The following is a 17423-nucleotide window of genomic DNA, read 5'->3' as shown; positions in this document are numbered from 1 at the left end:
AGGAATAGTCACTAAAAAGAAATATGTAATGTTACGTCTTACCTATGGTGAACAGCTTGGTGCATTCCTGGCCCAGCTCATTTCTTGCACAGCACCTTATGTCTGTTCCAAACAACTCACGAAGTACGCTTTTCTCCTTTGTAACAACAGCTGGACTTTCTCCTTTACAACTACAATTAGAAAATAAATGTCATTTGACTAAATATGCTTTAAAATTACAAATGAATGTTCAGAAGAACACAGTTACAGGTTCTAGAGCTTGTTTTATTAAGAGCCTGCCTAAAAGTACAAAGGGAGAAGGTCAAAAGGCAAACAAAGCCCACATCTGTGATTTCAGCAGAGTCCATAGGGAACTAGCTACTCATTAGCTCAACAATTAGAATAACACTAGAAAGAATTACATAATAAAATAGTTTCTGTGTGTGTGTGTGTGTGTGTGTGTGTTTGGTGACTCCTTCATTGTTGTTTAAAGAGAGAGAAAGAAAGAATTGAGAAAGGGGACAGAAGTGAGAGGGAGGAAAAGAGAGAAAAGGAAAGCATGATGAAATTTTATAATGCAGCTTAACAAGGTAGGTGTCTTTCCTTTGAAGCACGGAAGGGGACAAACCACTGAGAGGGAGAGTAGCAAAGTCTTCAGTTCCCAGAGCTGACTGGGGAGAGCCAGGTATCCCTCCAGAAGGACGTTGTCAGCTCTCAGCCCCATCTCACGATTTTGCAAGCCCTCCCCTCTCCCTCAGCAGAAGATGGACTTTGGTTCCTCCTCAGAACTTCCCTAACCTTGACCTTTCCCAAGACAGATACAGCTTTTGGAGTCTAGTTATACTCACTTTTCCCCTCTTTATCACTTTAGTCAGAGGTATTCTTTTCTTCATTTATGCATCATTCCTTGAGAGCTTTTTTTTTTCCTTATTATAAATAGGCAGGAAGGTAAAAAGCTAGGAAAATTCCTTAGCAAGTGGAATGGGGAAATGGAGATGGAAAGCTGAACAAACCAGCTCAGCAATTTATAGCCAGATAATAAATCACAAGGTCTTCTCTTGCCTAAGCAAGAACACTTAGGAGCATATGGTTTACACATTCCAGAGCATGCTGGGACAGACCTGCCTCAGTCCAAGTCCCTCTTTGGTGACATTCTTTGATGGTGAAACTGACCACAGAATGACCCTGACCCTTCTATACACTTATTTTGATGGCTAGATTCTAAGTCCTTAAACAATCATATTAAACTACTCTTCCAAAATGAAGAGTAGTTTAATCACAAATTAAGCATTTATTCACAGGTAATTTCTTACTTATAGGGAACAATACACTAAAATCCCTATGTTTCTTTCTTACTCAGGGAGCTAACAATCCTAAAACTTAAAAGGGCTTTTATGTCCAGGGAGGACCCTGCAGTTGAGTGACTAGACACAGGAGCGTTCCAAAAGGCTCCTTACTAAAGCAGCACCTCCTGTTCTCCCTGGAAAGGCCACACTAATCATTCATTAAGGGGCCAAAGTTTCCTGTTAACATGGCGGCAAATTAAACTGTACATTCAGTATGATGTCAACTGTTTTAGAAAAAGACGAAATAAGTAAAGGAATCTTAGCAGTTATCTCTATTACATGTCATACCTTTCGCTCTGTGAATTGCAAAACACCCATTTCACAGTTGGTTCTGGAATGCTCTCAGACACGCAGACCAGGGCATCCTGATTTTCCATCTTTCTAAAGTATGGTCTCCTTAATGTGTGAAGCTGTGTATCTAAAGCATCACAAATTAACATTTTAATATCTTAAAAATAATGATCTTAGCAGCCCCTCAGAAAAATTCTACATCATTAAGGAAAGCTAGTATTTTATATCATAGCAGTGTCTTCTGCTCCACTCCAAATATATGTAATAATGTAACCCCTTCTGACCAACATAGTAAATTTAACTCTGGCTGAAATGCCAGCTTTAGCATTTATGCTCTTAGCCAGTTTCTTTGGGCACTTCATAAATCCACAGACGACTAAAGACAAGTGGAGTGAAGCCATGTGAAAATATAAATATTGACACAATAGGAAAAAGAAAACTGGAAATAACATGAAGTTTAAAACCCATACTTGCATGGTTTAAGACCCAACTTTCTTCACATAATTTTATCTAGATCTAGGCAGAAATATATGGTTTTAGAAATGCAAAAGTGTAATAGGATGGAGTTAAAACTGGAACTGAATAATACTGAGTGTCAACTATAATTGCAAAATAAAATTAAAAATAAAAAGAACTGACAAGGGGAGGGTAAAAATAGTATAGGAAATGTAGAAGCCAGAGAACTTATATATATATGACCCATGGACATGAACTAAAGGGGGGGGAATGTGGGAGGGAGGGGGTGGGCAGGATGGAGTGGAGTGAAGGAGGGAAAATGGGACAACTGTAATAGCATAATCAATAAATACATTTAAAAAATAAAAAGAACTGGAACTGAATTGAGAGGTTCTCCTGGCCTCCTGTTCACACTGGACCATGACACCTTCACCCCTCCCCCATCTGCCATTCTCGCAATGCTGAATATATAAACTTTCTTTTCACTTCTCCTTGGACCCCTCCAGGGACAGGAGTTTACTACCTCCCTGAGTAGATCCTTCCATTTTTCAACAAACCTTTTTTTAAAAGAAAGTTTCCCTATGCTAAATTCCAATCTCCCATCTTATAATAAATTTTATCTTAAAATATTTCATAATATTTTATGCACGTGTGTGTATGCATATATATACACAAAAGACTATATGAAACGTGAATTTTGGAGCATAATAATAAAAAGTAATACCCATGGACCCATACCCAGGTCAATAACCAGAATATTAATAAACCCCTTTGAATCAACTTTTGCGCTTTTCCCCCTCTCTCAACCCTAGGTAACCTTTATCCTAAATTTTGTTTATCGTCCCCATGCTTTTAAAAATGTTTTCACTGCTTTGTATGGGTGGCTCAGTTGGTTGGAGTATTGCCTCATACACCAAAAAATCATGGGTTTGATCCCTGGTGGGAGCACATACAGGAGGCAGCCAATTGATATTTCTCTCTGTCTCTCTGTCTCTCTCTCTCTTTCTCTCTCTCTCAATGAGTGGACATGTCCTTGGGTAAGGGTTAAAAAAATATTTTTACCACATAGGCATGTAGCCCTAAACAATATATTATTTTCGTTTGTTTGTTTTTGAGCTTCCACAGAAAGTATCACTCAATATGTAGTCTTGCACAACTTCATTTTTTCATCCATTCTTATGTTTTTAGTTCATACATCATACTTCATTTTTTTTTACTACTACGTAGTATTCTATTGGTGAATATGTCACAGTCTGTGACTCCATTACCTTGCAGTGCATGTTTGGGTAGTTTCCAGTTTTTCATATTACCACCAATGGTGCTATGAGCACTTTGTACATTCCCACTGATGCAGTGGGTAAGTTTCCTTAGTAATACACCTAGGAGTAGAACTGGTTTATATGGTGTGAGCACGTTCAGTTTTACACAGAATGACAATGTTTTCCAAAGTGGCCATACTACTTTCCACTCACATCTCAGGACGTGACATTGACTAGTGTTCCCACGACTTCTGAATTCTCAACAATCTACTGGGTATAAAATGATACCTTGTTGTGGTAATAATTTGCATTTTTTGATTGTTAGTTTACCGTATTTTCTGACATTTAGTTTTCAGGTTCTGAGAAAGAAATGACCACTCATGTCTTTTGTTCACTTTTCTGTTTTTTCTTATTGATGTGTAGGAGTTCTCTATCTATTCTATTAATCCTTTGTTGATTATATGTTGCAAATATTCCATTTTCTATTGGTTTTTATGTTTTCTCCCTGTAATTTCTGACCATTGGCCCCAATTCAACCCTCTAGAGCAAATTTTTTAAAGTGTAGTTTTGCTTCCACATGAAAATCTTTCATGTATTCAAAATTAGAAACCAACCATTTCATAAGTTATATAAATGCTGTATACCTGAAACTAATATAATGCTATATGTCAACTGTACCTGAAAAATTTAAAAAACATAATTGCTACTAAAAGAAAAACAAAATTAGAAACCATCCAAGGAACGCTAACTAGTTAGACCAAGTTTCCTGAGTCACAGGCCGGAAGAATTCCCTCTGTGTCATCACACTGCCGCCCATCTTCCCCTCTCCTCAGAAACATCCCTTCTCTCTGCTAACTACTGCCCGTTCCTTCCACTGTTCCTAACTGCAGGAATTCCAAGTTCTTCACTATCCTGGTTGCTCTGTTTTCATCTCGGGAAAAAAATGGAGAACTGAAAATAATAATCTTCTACTAATTTCCTTAACCTAGACAGTGGATTTTTATGAACACTGCCGAGGTTCAGATTTCCTTTTTCACCAACCATGCCATGCTTCAGTTAACACAGAACCTGTGGTTCACAAAACCCTTTTCTCTTTTTCACACCGACTGTTGCCAAGTCTCACCTATTTTTTTGAACCTTGCCACTCAGGTGAATGCTAAAAACAGATTACAATGTATTTGGATGGTTGTTGTTAAAATTTTCATAAATCTTAAGTGAAAAGAAGATATTTGAAGTATAACTGAGACACAGCAGATGCCCACTTACCTTAAACAAATTCAAATGTTAACACTGAGAGAGAGAGAAAGAGAGAGAGAGAGAGAGAACAAGAACAAGCAAGAAATCTCTTATTCTCTTTCATTCTGAGGCACACAGACTCACTGTCCCACAGAAAGGAGTCAGGGATTGGGGAGGGAACAGAGAACAAGACCAAACTCAAAGAGCAACAAAAGGTAGCTCTTGTCTTTAGAGCTTCCAGGGCTCAGATTCCATAAATCCCAGAGTAATTGACGGGCTTTTCAGAACAAATATGGCTAATTTTGACTTAACCTAATTTCTGCCTTACAGGATAACTTTAGAACCGACAGCCCATCCCTAATGCCAGTAAAATGACACTTCTGGGAACCTAAATGGCCACAAGTGCTGTTGCTATCAGCAGCTTTGACTGCAAGCCCTGTGCAGTGTGGTACAGGAAGTGCACACCTGGCTAAACTCAGCTCTAACTGTGCCCTTCATCACACCTCTCGGTGTGTCCATTTTCTCTCCTACATGTAGGCGGGGTCACTGTGAGGATGGAGAGGGTCGTGCAGACACTGTCACAAAGGGTAATCCTGGGCACATCTGCGAGCTGGACTCATACGTACCACACCTGGGCTTCGTGCCTTCTAGTCACTGATAAGGAAGAGGGGGCCCCAACAAGTCCTACCAATGCGTAGCCAGGGATGTTACCTTACTGTGGCACAACCTCAGAGTTTTGGGACGCCTGCCCTGGCCCCTAAGAGCAGAAGGAGCTATGGGAATGCACCGACCTCTAGTCCTGTCTGTCACAGGAAGTAAAGTGTTCAGTGTGTATACTGTGAAACTGCGCACTTGCTAGGCCAGTGCTCAACTGAGAGGAAACAAGAAGCCAAAAGACATATGCAGGTAGTGATTCTGCCACACCTGTGCCTCTCTGGTTAAGAACATTTGGATTATTCCTTAGGGTTTGCATAGTGATCGGGCATTTGTATACACACAGCAGCCACTAGCTATACGTGGCATTTTAAATTAAATTTTTAATTTATTAAAATTAAGTAAAATTAAAACTTTGGTTCCTTAGTCACATTGGTCACATTTCAAGTGTTCAACAAACACGTGTGGCCAGTGGCTACCGTATTGGAAAGAGCAGGCACAGTCTCAGAGACGATGGATTGAGCTAAGGTCTTACAGTCCATGAAGTATGTATTTTTATCCCTTTTTTACAGGTGTAGAAATTGAGGCTCAGGGTGATTAAGTGACCTGCCAGATGTGATAATAGCAGATCCAGAATAAGAACCCAGGTCTTCTGATTCCAAGATCAAAATGTTTTCCATTTCTTCCCTGGCAGCCGTCTGTCACTGAATAGAGGATGTCCTGGATCTCTCAGAGTGCTGAATCTGGTACTCCCCGGGTCACAGCAGAGAGTCTCAGTAGGTTATCCGGATGGTTGAATTGAATAAAATCAATTCAAGCACACATCGAGGGAAGCCTGTATATTGTGTGCAGAGCATCTAGGAAAAACTCATGAGCTCTAAACAATGCCATCATCTGTCGTGAGGACCTAGTAGCAAGGTGCACTTACTTCTCATACTCACTGTAAACAATATAGTATAATTGGTCACTGCACTCTGAATAAAAAGTAGGTATTCTCCAGCTTGTTTTTCTGTCATTTTCAAAATGAACATGGAAACAACTCCTCTGAAAAAAAACAAGAAAGAGAACTGGTTATTTTGTAAAATGTGTGAAACTAAAAACAAAATATTTCATACTGAGTCAGAAGCCTGTTGGGTGTCTCCCATATTCTGTCTCTGACAGCGGCGCGGACTGCCGTTCTGTGAACACAGCTTCTGTCCTGTGCTCAGCACTCAGCCTGGGCCCTGTTAATTTGACCTTGATTTTTAACCAGTCTCTCCCTTGAAAGTGAAGGACTTCCATTCCAGCACCTTTACCTCATCCTTTCCAAGCCCCTTGGAGGGAAATCTTCCATCCAAAAGCACAAACGTGCAGGGTGTACTCCCATTGGCAGTGGCAAGCAGGACATTCCCTTCAATGACAAAACACCCTCCACTGTCACACTGGCCCAGTCACCTGGCCACCAGACTCAGTTCCCATTTTCAGAACTAGATCACTGTATAAGCAAGATACACTGAGAAAAAACAGTCTGTGCTTCTCTAAATGAGAGAATTCAGCCAAAACCTGACACAAGACATTTGCCTATGAAGTAATAGTGACACTGACATATCACATAGATATAAGGAGGAAGATGTCTCAATGTTTGTATTTTTAACTTTTCAGATATTTGGTAAAAATAAATTTGGCTGGTGGCATTCACTTCACAGGAACAGCTTTGGTGTGTGTTTGGCAATACTGATTCTCATTAAAGCCCAAAGTATTTCTCTAGCAGTTTGTTAAGTAATGTTGGATTTAAATGGACACTCTCTGACTTTTAGATCTTTACTATTCAAAGTGTGGTCTTTCCCCCATTGAGTGTGCATCAGCTGGGAGTTGACAGAGATGCAGAATCTCAGGCATCACCCAGACTTAGTGAACCAGAATCTGCATTGTAACAAGACCCCCGGAGCATTCAAATGTACCTTATATTGGAGAAGTCCTGCCTCAGAGCTCCAGGCGGGGGAGTTAAGAGCATTTGTGCTTGCGCTCATTTGGATAGCAAATTACTGGGTTATATATACATTTGACTTGTTTCTACAGATATTTTTGGTATGGGCCTTCTTTCTCTGAACCATTCCCTCTCCTCGTATGATTTGTTACTAAGTTAACTTATCCTCACAAGACCTATCTATGACTGTGGCTAACAACAAGGCTGCCTATTCTAAAGCAAAAAAGGCCCCCTCTCATGGAGTGATAAGAACCCTACTTTTTCACTTTGCTTTTTGGCATCAATCCAGTGAGAACTGTTGTGGTATCAAATTTTAATAAGATTACCAGAACATTTATTGAAGCCAAAATTCTTAATATAAGAGTGTTTTGGTTCAACCCAAAGATAAAAGTAACCAAAAAACAGAAGTGAGTAATGCAGTCTCAAAAGAGGAAAAGAAAATGAATGTGTTCAAAGATTTAGAACCCAGCTTCAGAATTATAGCCGCTGTCCTGAAAATTACTTAAGAGTTTGCTTAAACTTCAAGAAACAATAGAAATACTTGGAACAAGTTCACCACAGAGATGTCCCCCCATTATGTCATTTGGGTGTCATTTACTGTCATTTTGTTTTGGAAAGACAATATGCTTTCTACAACTCTTGGGCACCAAAACATCTCCAAGAATTAGAGAGAGAGGCAACCTTAGAATTATTAACTGGACATTTAAATATCTGTGCCCCTTGCTTCCTGCCCCCAACTGATCTCAGCAAGAGGACAGGGACAGCAGGTAACAGCAGTCAGGACAGTTAGATACAGGCTTGGATGTCAATCTGCAAACATTGGCTGAGATATTTTTCTGGATCATGAGACCGATGTTCCTCACACAGAGATCAATTTCTTGCTAAAACATCTTGTGGATATCACATTTCCACTCTGCACATCATGCTGTGAAACAAGAGATAAAACTAGATGTTCTTTTCCCAAGCACTTCCCAGAAAGAAGCTTCTTGCTACTTGAACTAGAATGTAATGAAAACTTTCCAACTTTTTTATCTTTAAGACAATTAAAAAACAAATTACCTTAAAAATCCCAAATAGTCTTTTCACTCTTGGTTTTATATTTTACCATCTAGTCACTGATTTTGTAGGCCCTAACCATACCTACCTATATATCTATATATAATTTTTGAAATTAATAGACTTGTTTAGAGCAATGTTAGATTTACAGAAAAATTGAGCAGAAAGTACAGAGAAATTCCACATACATCCTTCTGCCTGCCAACACCCCCACCCCCTCTACACACACAGTTTCCTTATTAAGATCTTGGAAGGTGTGGTATATTTGCTATAAGTGATGCACCAATATTTACATTAACTAGAGTTCACACTTTGCATTAGGCTTCACTCTGTGTTGTACATCCTATGGTTTTTAACAAATATATAATGTCATATATCCATGCCCTAACTATTTTTAGTTCATTATTTCACCAGAGATAAGAGTTATAGTAGATATGTACAGACATTTACAAATAAACTCTAAATGAAGCAAAAACTATTTTTATGTCAAAAACGTGTTGCACCTTAAATCCTATGGTTGCACATCCACACCCCTCCCTTACCTGTTTTGTAAATCAAAGCGTGGTTGGCAATTCAGGGAGCTGCGTTTAAAGACCCAGAGACAGGAAATGTTCCCTGGGGTGGTGACCAGCACTTGCAGTGTGACGGACGCAGACTTGTCTACTTCTACGGTGGCCGCTTCATAGACTGCCTCCTCCGCACTCGCAGGCCTCAAGGCACAGCCAAGGTCTTCTGGGGGTTCTGATGCCTGTGTTACAGATGAAACATTGATCGGTAGCCTCTGCCAACTGGGGACCTGGCCTGAAACACAGGCATGTGCCCTGACAGGAATTGAACCAGCAACCTTTCAGTTCCTGGGGCAGTGCTCAAGCCACTAGGCCACACCAGAAAGGGCATGAGTGCATGTTGAATGCTGTCTCTTATTTGGAACCTTTACCAAATATTGATATGTACATGTTGATATGCAGCAATAACACCCATTGAAAACATATCACTGACTGAAAATTCTATTAGTTATAATTCTCTAAAAAAAGACAGAGAACTTTAGGCTGCATTTCTAAAATGTTTTACAGGCTGTTATGGGTTGAATTTTGTCCCCCCCACCCAAATTCATATGTGGAAGTCCTAACCCCTAGTACCTCTGAATGTGACCTTATTTCGCAATAACATCTTTACAGAGGTAATCAAGTTAAAATGAGGCCTTTAGGACTCTAATCCAATATGACTTATGGTGTCCTTATAAAAAGAAGATATTTGGCTCTGAGCAGCGTGGCTCAGTTGGTCGAGCGTCGTCCCCCCAAAGCGAAAGGTCACCAGTTTGATTCCTCGTTAGGGCACATGCCTGGGTTGTGGCCCCAGTCCCCACAGTTGGGGCACATGAGAAGCAACCAATCGATGTTTCCCTCTCAAATCAAGGTTACTCTCCCTCTTTTTCTCCCTCGCTTCCCCTCTCTCTAAAAACAAATGAATGAAATCTTTTTTAAAAAAGAAATTTGGAGAAGATAGACACTCAGGGAGAATGCCAGGTGAACATGAAGATGGTCACCTATGAGCCCAGGAGAGAGGCCTGGAGCAGAGCCTTCCCTCACTGCCCTCGGAAAGAACCAACCCTGCTGACACCAAGACTTCAGACTTCCAGCCTCCAGAGCTGTGGAACAATAAATTTCTGTAGTTTAAGTTACCCAGTCTGTGAATCTTAGTTATGACAGCTTCAGCAAACTAATATACAGACAAGAATCACAAAATTTGTAATACGGGAATATAAGATTCTTCATAGTAATAAATTGGTATCTGTGTTAGAGGGAATTCAAAATCAAACTATTTTCTGGGCAGATATTCCCCATAGGCTCATTGCCACCACCACACTCCTTGCCTATTTCAAAAAATTGAGCTATACTGAGAGGAGGGTGGGGTAGCAACTTCTGCTGCTGGAACCCTCCCCTCCTACACTCTAACATGTAGTGTGGTTCATGCACACACATACACTAAGCTTCTTCAGGTGAAGAGCAAGGGAGCTCTTCTGCTACTGGTCATAAACCATAGTTCTGGTTTTATTTGTTCACTTATTCAGTAGTATCAGATAAGTTATTCAATCAATATCTGATAACTGCTTGACCACCTGCCAGGCACTATGAAACCAGAAAGAAAAGATACTGATCTTGTCCTTAAAAAGTTTTTTTTTAAGATTTTATTCATTTAGTTTTAGAGAGAGGGGAAGGGAGGGAGAAAAGAAAGGGAGAAAAACATCGATGTGAGAGAGAAACATGGATCAGTCACCTCTCACAAGTGCCCCAACGGGGGACCAAACCTGCAACCCAACCATGTGCCCTGACTGGGAATCAAACCAGCAACCTTTTGCTTTGCAGAATGATGCTCAACCAACTAAGCCACACCAGCCAGGGCCTTAAAGATTTTTGAGTCTACTAATAAGAAGTGAGTAAAACTGAAATAGAATGCCACCCATAAAAAGGTACCGACTACTTTGAAAGGTAAAATTAAGTGCTCTGAGAATTCAGAAGAGGGACAGCTAGCTCCCAAGCTGGGGCGGTGGGCATGCCTTTTTGAAGTCCAGCAATGGAGCTGAATCTTAAAAGATGGGCATTGAATGAAGTTTTTAAAAAATTGATGTACTTGAAGAAAATATTTGCAATATGTATTACAAATAAAGGACAAATACCCCTAATGTATACGTAAGTTTTAAAAATTGAGTGACACAGGACAAAAAACAGAGTAGAAAAAATGGGGAAATGAAATGAATAGACAGTTCACACACACACAAAATATAAAGAATGGTCCTTTAACATATGAAAAAATGCTCAACCTTGCTTATAATTTGAGAAATATAAATTAAAACAACACTGAACTATTACTTCTCATCCATCAGACTGGCACAAAGTAGGACAACACATTGTGTTGGTGAGGCTGTGAGGGAACAGTTCCTTCCATACATTACTGGATGACTACAAACTGGTACAACCCTTCTAGAGGGGAATTTGGCAATACCTAATAAAACTATATAAGCACTCACTGTTTGAACCAGTATCCCACTTCTAGAAATATACCTCCAACAATTAACTACAGTGTCACTTGTAATTGCAAAATATTGGAAACAACCTAAATACGCATACATAGGAGAGTGGTTGAATAAACTATGGTGCCCCCATATGATGGAGGACTATAGAGACGTGAAGAAGAAAAAGAACAGTCTCTGTACACTGATTTCAAGTGATCTCCTGGATACACTGTAAGGTGAAGAAAGCTAAGTACAAAAAGTATCTGCTTTCAAGTATGCTACACTTCATACAAAAAAGAAGGGCATATAAGAAAATATGCATATATTGCTTAATTGCACGCAAGAAATACGGAAATAATAATAAAATTCTAAAGGACTTGATTAAGTACAGGAGGTAACTAGAAAAAAGATGGAAACTTGGTAATAAGGTGAGGGGGGAAGGACACTTCTCTGAGTATACCTTTTTATATTTCTTTGTTTTTTAGAACCATAACCGTGTTTCATATACTTATAAAAATAATAATTAACACCAACCGGGATATGAGAGGAACTCAGAATGGAACACAAACCAAATGAATTTAATGTGTAACAAATAAATAGTAACATAGCCATAGTGAAGGGGGTAGGAAAGGAAAGAATTAACCTAAGGAACTTTGGAAAATAACCCTTTGGATACAATAAGGTTAAAGACAAAAATAACTGTAACACAAATACAGTATTCTAATTAGTACACCTGTTTCTCATTGGGATGTGAGTTAATGATTCTGAAACTAGTTTATGTATATACTTGAATTGAATACATAAGTATTATAGATAATATAAGCTAGGTTTCTTACTGTCCAAGAGAAATGCAAATAAGGAAAGAGGGAAAGCTAGAATGAACACTGGTGCCAAATGAAAATCAGAGTTATCAGCTTGACCTTATGGTGATGGGTGGAGAGATAGATAATAGACAGATAAATAGATAGATAGATAACACACAGATAGATGCAGACATGACGGAGATAAATATTAATATAGTATGTGTGGGGTTAGTATACATACATACATTTCCTAGCACTGCCAGCTCAGAGGAACTAGAAGCAATGACATCCCAGTAGCAGTGAGTACATCCAGCTCTCAGATCTTGGTTTCTAAATACTGTCCTCCAAGAAACCAGTGCTCCTTGGAGAAGTAGTTAACTCCAGGGCCAAGGCAAGAAAAGCACAAGGTGAGCCTCAAGTATGTTGCAGTGCTGAAGGAAGGAAGTGCTGAAACAAGAAGAGGACGTGCTGAAGGGACACAGGGGCCAACCTGAAGTAGGTCTCAATGGCCAAATGCTGGAGCCATTTATACAACAAAACAAAAATGATAGTTTTGGGTTAGAACCCATAGAATAAAATAAATACCTATGAGTTCATACTGATATAAACAAATAATTGAATAAATAAATAAAATAGAGAAGGGATAGCTTTTCCTCACAGAAAAATGCCAATTAATACATGTAGAGGGAATGGGGGAAAAGAAAAAATCACCATTAGGCAAACATCACAGTAGGAATTGTAGACAAAGTCCACGAATGGAAGTTAAAATCAGCAGATGAAAATTGGAGGAGAAAAAAGATATTTGCATCTCCCCTCAAATATTTGATAATTACAAAGAAAAAGTAGTAACTTTGCAGTGGAGAAACCCAGCACACATCTTAGTCTTCAAACAGAAATAAAAAATGATGTAAATATTCAGATTTTAAACAACTATTAGGTGGATTGTGGGAATAGTAACAGCAACTTATTTTGGGTACAGGATATACTGGTAACATATCTAAGGATGTAGAAGCTTATTTATTAGATTTACATGGGCAAGTTTTGTCTAGTAAAGAGTGTTTGGTTATTCAAAACACCCTTGGACTATAACATTTCCAGAAAGATGTCTCATCTGAGAACTGTGAACTGTGGAATAAATTGAAAATAAATTGAAACCTTTTTTTTTAAGTGAGTAAAAGGAAGGAAATAATAAAGATCAGAGCAGAAATAAATGAAATAGAGTCTAAAAAAACAAAAGATCAATGAATACAAGAACCGGTTCTTTGAAAAGATAAATAAGATTGACAAACCTTTAACCAGACTCATCGAGAAAGAAAGGGAAAGAACCCAAAGAAATAAAATCAAAAATGAAAGAGGAGAAATAACAACTGACACCAAAGAATTACAAAGGATTGTAAGAAAATATTACAAATAATTATATGCCAACAAATTGGACATCCTGGATGAAATGGAATTTTAGTCTTCCAAAACTAAGCAAGGAAGAATCAGAGAATATGAATAGATGGATTATACCTAGCGATACTGAAACAGTAATCAAAAAACTCTCAAGAAACAGAAGCCCGGACAGGATGGCTGCACAGGTGAATTTTACCAAACATCCCGAGAAGAACCAATACTTTTCCTTCTCCAACTATTTTATAAAATTCAAGAGGAGGGAAGGCTACCAAACTCATTTACATTATCTTAATTCCAAAACTAGATAAAGACACTACCAAGAAAGAAAATTATATGCCAATATCCCTGATGAACATAGATGCTAATGGCCTCAACAAAATATTTGCAACCCAAATACAGCTATGCATCAAAAAGATCATGCGCCATGATCGTGTGGGATCTATTCTGGGAATTTGAGGTTGGTACAACATCAGCCACATACTACCCCAAAATGTCCACACTACCCAAATCAATCTAAAGATTCAATGCAATTCCTATCAAGACTCCAATGACATATTTCACAGAACTAGAACAAATATTTCAAAAATTTATATGGAATCCCAAAAGGCCACACATAGCAATAGCAATCCTGAGAAAGAAGAAAAAGTTGGAGGAATCACACTACTTAATATCAAACTATACTATAAGGCCATAGTAATCAAAATAGCATGGTACTGGCATAAAAACAGACACATAGATCAAGGGAACACAGTAGACAGCCCAGAAATAAACCCACACCTTTATAGTCAATTAATATTTGACAGAAGAACCAAGCACATTCAATGGACTGAAGACAGTTTATTCAATAAATGGTGTTGGGAAAATTGGACAGGTATGTGGAGAAAAATGACACTAGGCCACCTTCTTACACCATACACAAGAATAAATTCAAAATGGATCAAAGATGTAAATGTTACACCCTAAATCATAAAAATCCTAGAAGAAAACATAGGCAGCAAAATCTTGGACATAGCTCATAGCAATTTTTTATCAGAGCAATTTCCCCAGGCAAGGGAAATAAAAGAAAAAATAAACAAATGGAACTACATCAAACTAAAAAGTTTTTGCATAGCAAAGGAAATCATCAACAAAATAAAAAGAAAATCCACAGAATGGGAGAACATACTCACCAATACATCTGGTATGAGGTTAATATCCAAAATTTATAAAGTACTTACAAAACTCAACATCAAAAAAACAAACAATCCAATTAAAAAATGAGCAAAGGACTTGAATAGAGGTCCTTCTTCTCCAAGAAGGACATACAGAGGGCCAATAGAAATATGAGAAGATGCTCAATGTCACTAATCATCAGAGAAATGCAAATCAAAACCACAATGAGATACCACCTCATACCTGTCAGAATGGCTATCATCAATAAATCAACAAACAATAAGTGCTGACAAGGATATGGAGAAAGGGTAACCCTTTTGTACTGTTTGTGGGAATGCAGCCACTGTGGAAAGCAGTAGGGAGATACCTCAAAAAATTAAAAATGGATCTGTCTTTGACCCAGCAATTCCACTTTTGGGAATATATCCAAAAGAACCCCAAACACTAATTTGAAAGAACATAAGCACCCCTATGTTCATTGCAGCGTTATTTACAATTGCCAAGATATGGAAGCAGCCCAAGTGTCCATCAGTAGAAGAGTGGATAAACCAGCTATGGGACATTACCACAATAGAATACTACTTGGCCATGAAAAAGAAGAAAATTTTACCCTTTGCAACAGCATGGACGGACCTGAAGAACATAATGCTAAGTGAAATAAGCCAGTCACAGAAAAACAAATGACATACGATTTCACTCATATGTGGAATCTAATGAACAAACTGAACTAACAAGGAAAATGGGGATAGACTCATAGATGGAGAGCAGGCTGACAGCTAGTGGTGGGGTGGAAGTTAGAGGGTGAGGGGTGGCGGGATTGAGCAAAAAGGAAAAAGGACTCATGGACATGGACAACAGTGTGATGTTTGCTGAGGGGGTAGGGAATAAGGGAACTAAATGGCAATGGGAAAAATACAATAAAGATTAAATAAATAAATAAATAAATGAAAAGCTACAGACACCCTAACCTTCCACTCCACATTGAAGTGCAGAAATGCCCGAATGCAGCAGCTTCAGCTTCAAGGAAATGAACGTGCATGATGAGGAATGTTCATCTTTGCCACAGTTAGTATTCCTACAGTTGTTTGTTTAATGTTGTTTAAGAACTACTGGGTCTCAATATAATCCTGAATATTGCATAAGAATATAATTTATACTACATGAAAAAAAATAATGCAGGACTTAAAACTAGCAACCAAGACCAATCATCATTAATTTCTTTTAAGACTGTGTTTTAGCCCTGTCTAGCATGGCTCAGGGGATTGAGCGCCAGCCTGAGAACCAAAAGGCCACTGAACCAAAAGGTCACCAAATCAAATGGTCACCAGTTCAATTCTAGTCATACCACAGCCTGGGTTGTGGGCCAGGTCCCCAATTGGGAGTGTTCAAGAGGCAACCAATCAATGTTTCTCTCTCTCTCTTTCTCCCTCCCTTCTCTCCTCTCTGAAAATAAATAAAATTAAAAGTTTACAAAAAAAGACTGTGCTTTATAAGAAAACACTTAAATGTGTGCATTTATTTTCTGATGGTGAAAACACACTAAAACTTTAAAACAATATAGAAACAATATTAATTTTTTGTCTGCACTGAAATGCTATGTATACAAATAATGTTAATAAGTCAGTGTGTTGTGATACCAATAGTGATTTAAAAATTCAAATCAACCATGCTTCAGGCATAAAAAAAATCATACAGTAAATTAGGTGTTTTCATTCATGTAGAATATTGTCATTAAAACCTATTTCACACTGATTCAAAAATTTTAGAATATTTCTAATATCTCTGATTTGGGGGGCACATAGGTTATCATGTCATGTGTTTACATGTTCACCTATGCAAAAGAAAATAGTGACTATTTTTATAAATCCTTAACTGGAAATGTCCACAGAATTGGCTAATTTAGGTTTGCTTTTTATTGCATAAAGACTTCTAATATTCTCAGTTGTCTATCATTTAAGCTTCCTTTATTTGCATAAATAGCTAGGCTATGTTAGATTAATAGTAAGAAGGAGAAGGGTAGTGAAATTTGCACGTTAATCTGAGTGAGGTCACTGAAGGTCTGTCTCTAGGCAGGAAGTAGAGGATGGAGTTGTACTTCAAGAAGAGTCTGACAGCTCATCTGCAATGAACTGCAAAAGGAAGAAGCCATGTAGGATATGACGGTGATTATGATGGAGTTAATGAGGGCTTGAATTAGGGAAGTGACAGTGTGACCAGAGAATCTGAGGTGATTAGATGAGAACTAGTAAAAAATGGACATTGGCAAGGCTTAGTAACTGATCAAATGTGAAAGCAAAAGAGACTAAGTACTCCAAATGGAAAATTTATTTATCCATATCCAGGAGGTAGGTAGAATTTGGGGACTCAGGCTTGAGAGAGAAATCTGGATTCCCTTTAAGAAGAAAGGGAAATTCCTGTTACTTATTCACAGTGAGTACCAGTGTCCTTCCTGAAACCAAACTCAAAGAGAACGTGCCTTGATGGAATAGAGTGCCAGGCAGCGATGAGTATCGATGCTCATATGCACCAGATATGAGTACATAACATACTCAAATACATAAAAAGAAAGGCCCATATAGCCATGGTAGGTCTCAATAGTTTCCAGAGAAACTAGCTAAACTTATAATATTAACATTACTTTACCGTGGGATATGATGACGTTATCCCCACTGATGAATCTCTGTTCTTATGATTGATTAAAACACACTTGATCACAGGCAGATCTTGATTTGTAATAGTCTCAAATATCATTGCTGAAAAAACAACTGTAAAACAAAATAAAAACAACGATGTTGATACCCGCACACCTTAAAAAGA

General features: G+C 38.4%; 1 protein-coding gene across 2 annotated transcripts in view; it reads right to left on the bottom strand.

Annotated features, from left to right (window-relative positions):
- The window catches only part of FLT3 (fms related receptor tyrosine kinase 3), a 63036-nt gene that overhangs the window by 32542 nt on the left and 13071 nt on the right, over positions 1–17423 (bottom strand). For both annotated transcript variants that reach the window (XM_053920458.2, XM_053920459.2), the window contains exons 2-6: positions 17250–17371; positions 8786–8991; positions 6150–6265; positions 1614–1743; positions 43–170 (exon numbers count right to left, since the gene is read on the bottom strand). In XM_053920458.2, coding sequence (XP_053776433.1) covers positions 43–170; positions 1614–1743; positions 6150–6265; positions 8786–8991; positions 17250–17371 — 702 coding nt within the window. The remainder of the gene's footprint in view (positions 1–42; positions 171–1613; positions 1744–6149; positions 6266–8785; positions 8992–17249; positions 17372–17423) is intronic.

Source organism: Desmodus rotundus, chromosome 3 (assembly GCF_022682495.2).
Source record: "Desmodus rotundus isolate HL8 chromosome 3, HLdesRot8A.1, whole genome shotgun sequence".
NCBI classification, from domain to species: Eukaryota; Metazoa; Chordata; class Mammalia; order Chiroptera; family Phyllostomidae; genus Desmodus; species Desmodus rotundus.
This window is presented reverse-complemented; position numbering and strand designations above follow the sequence as displayed.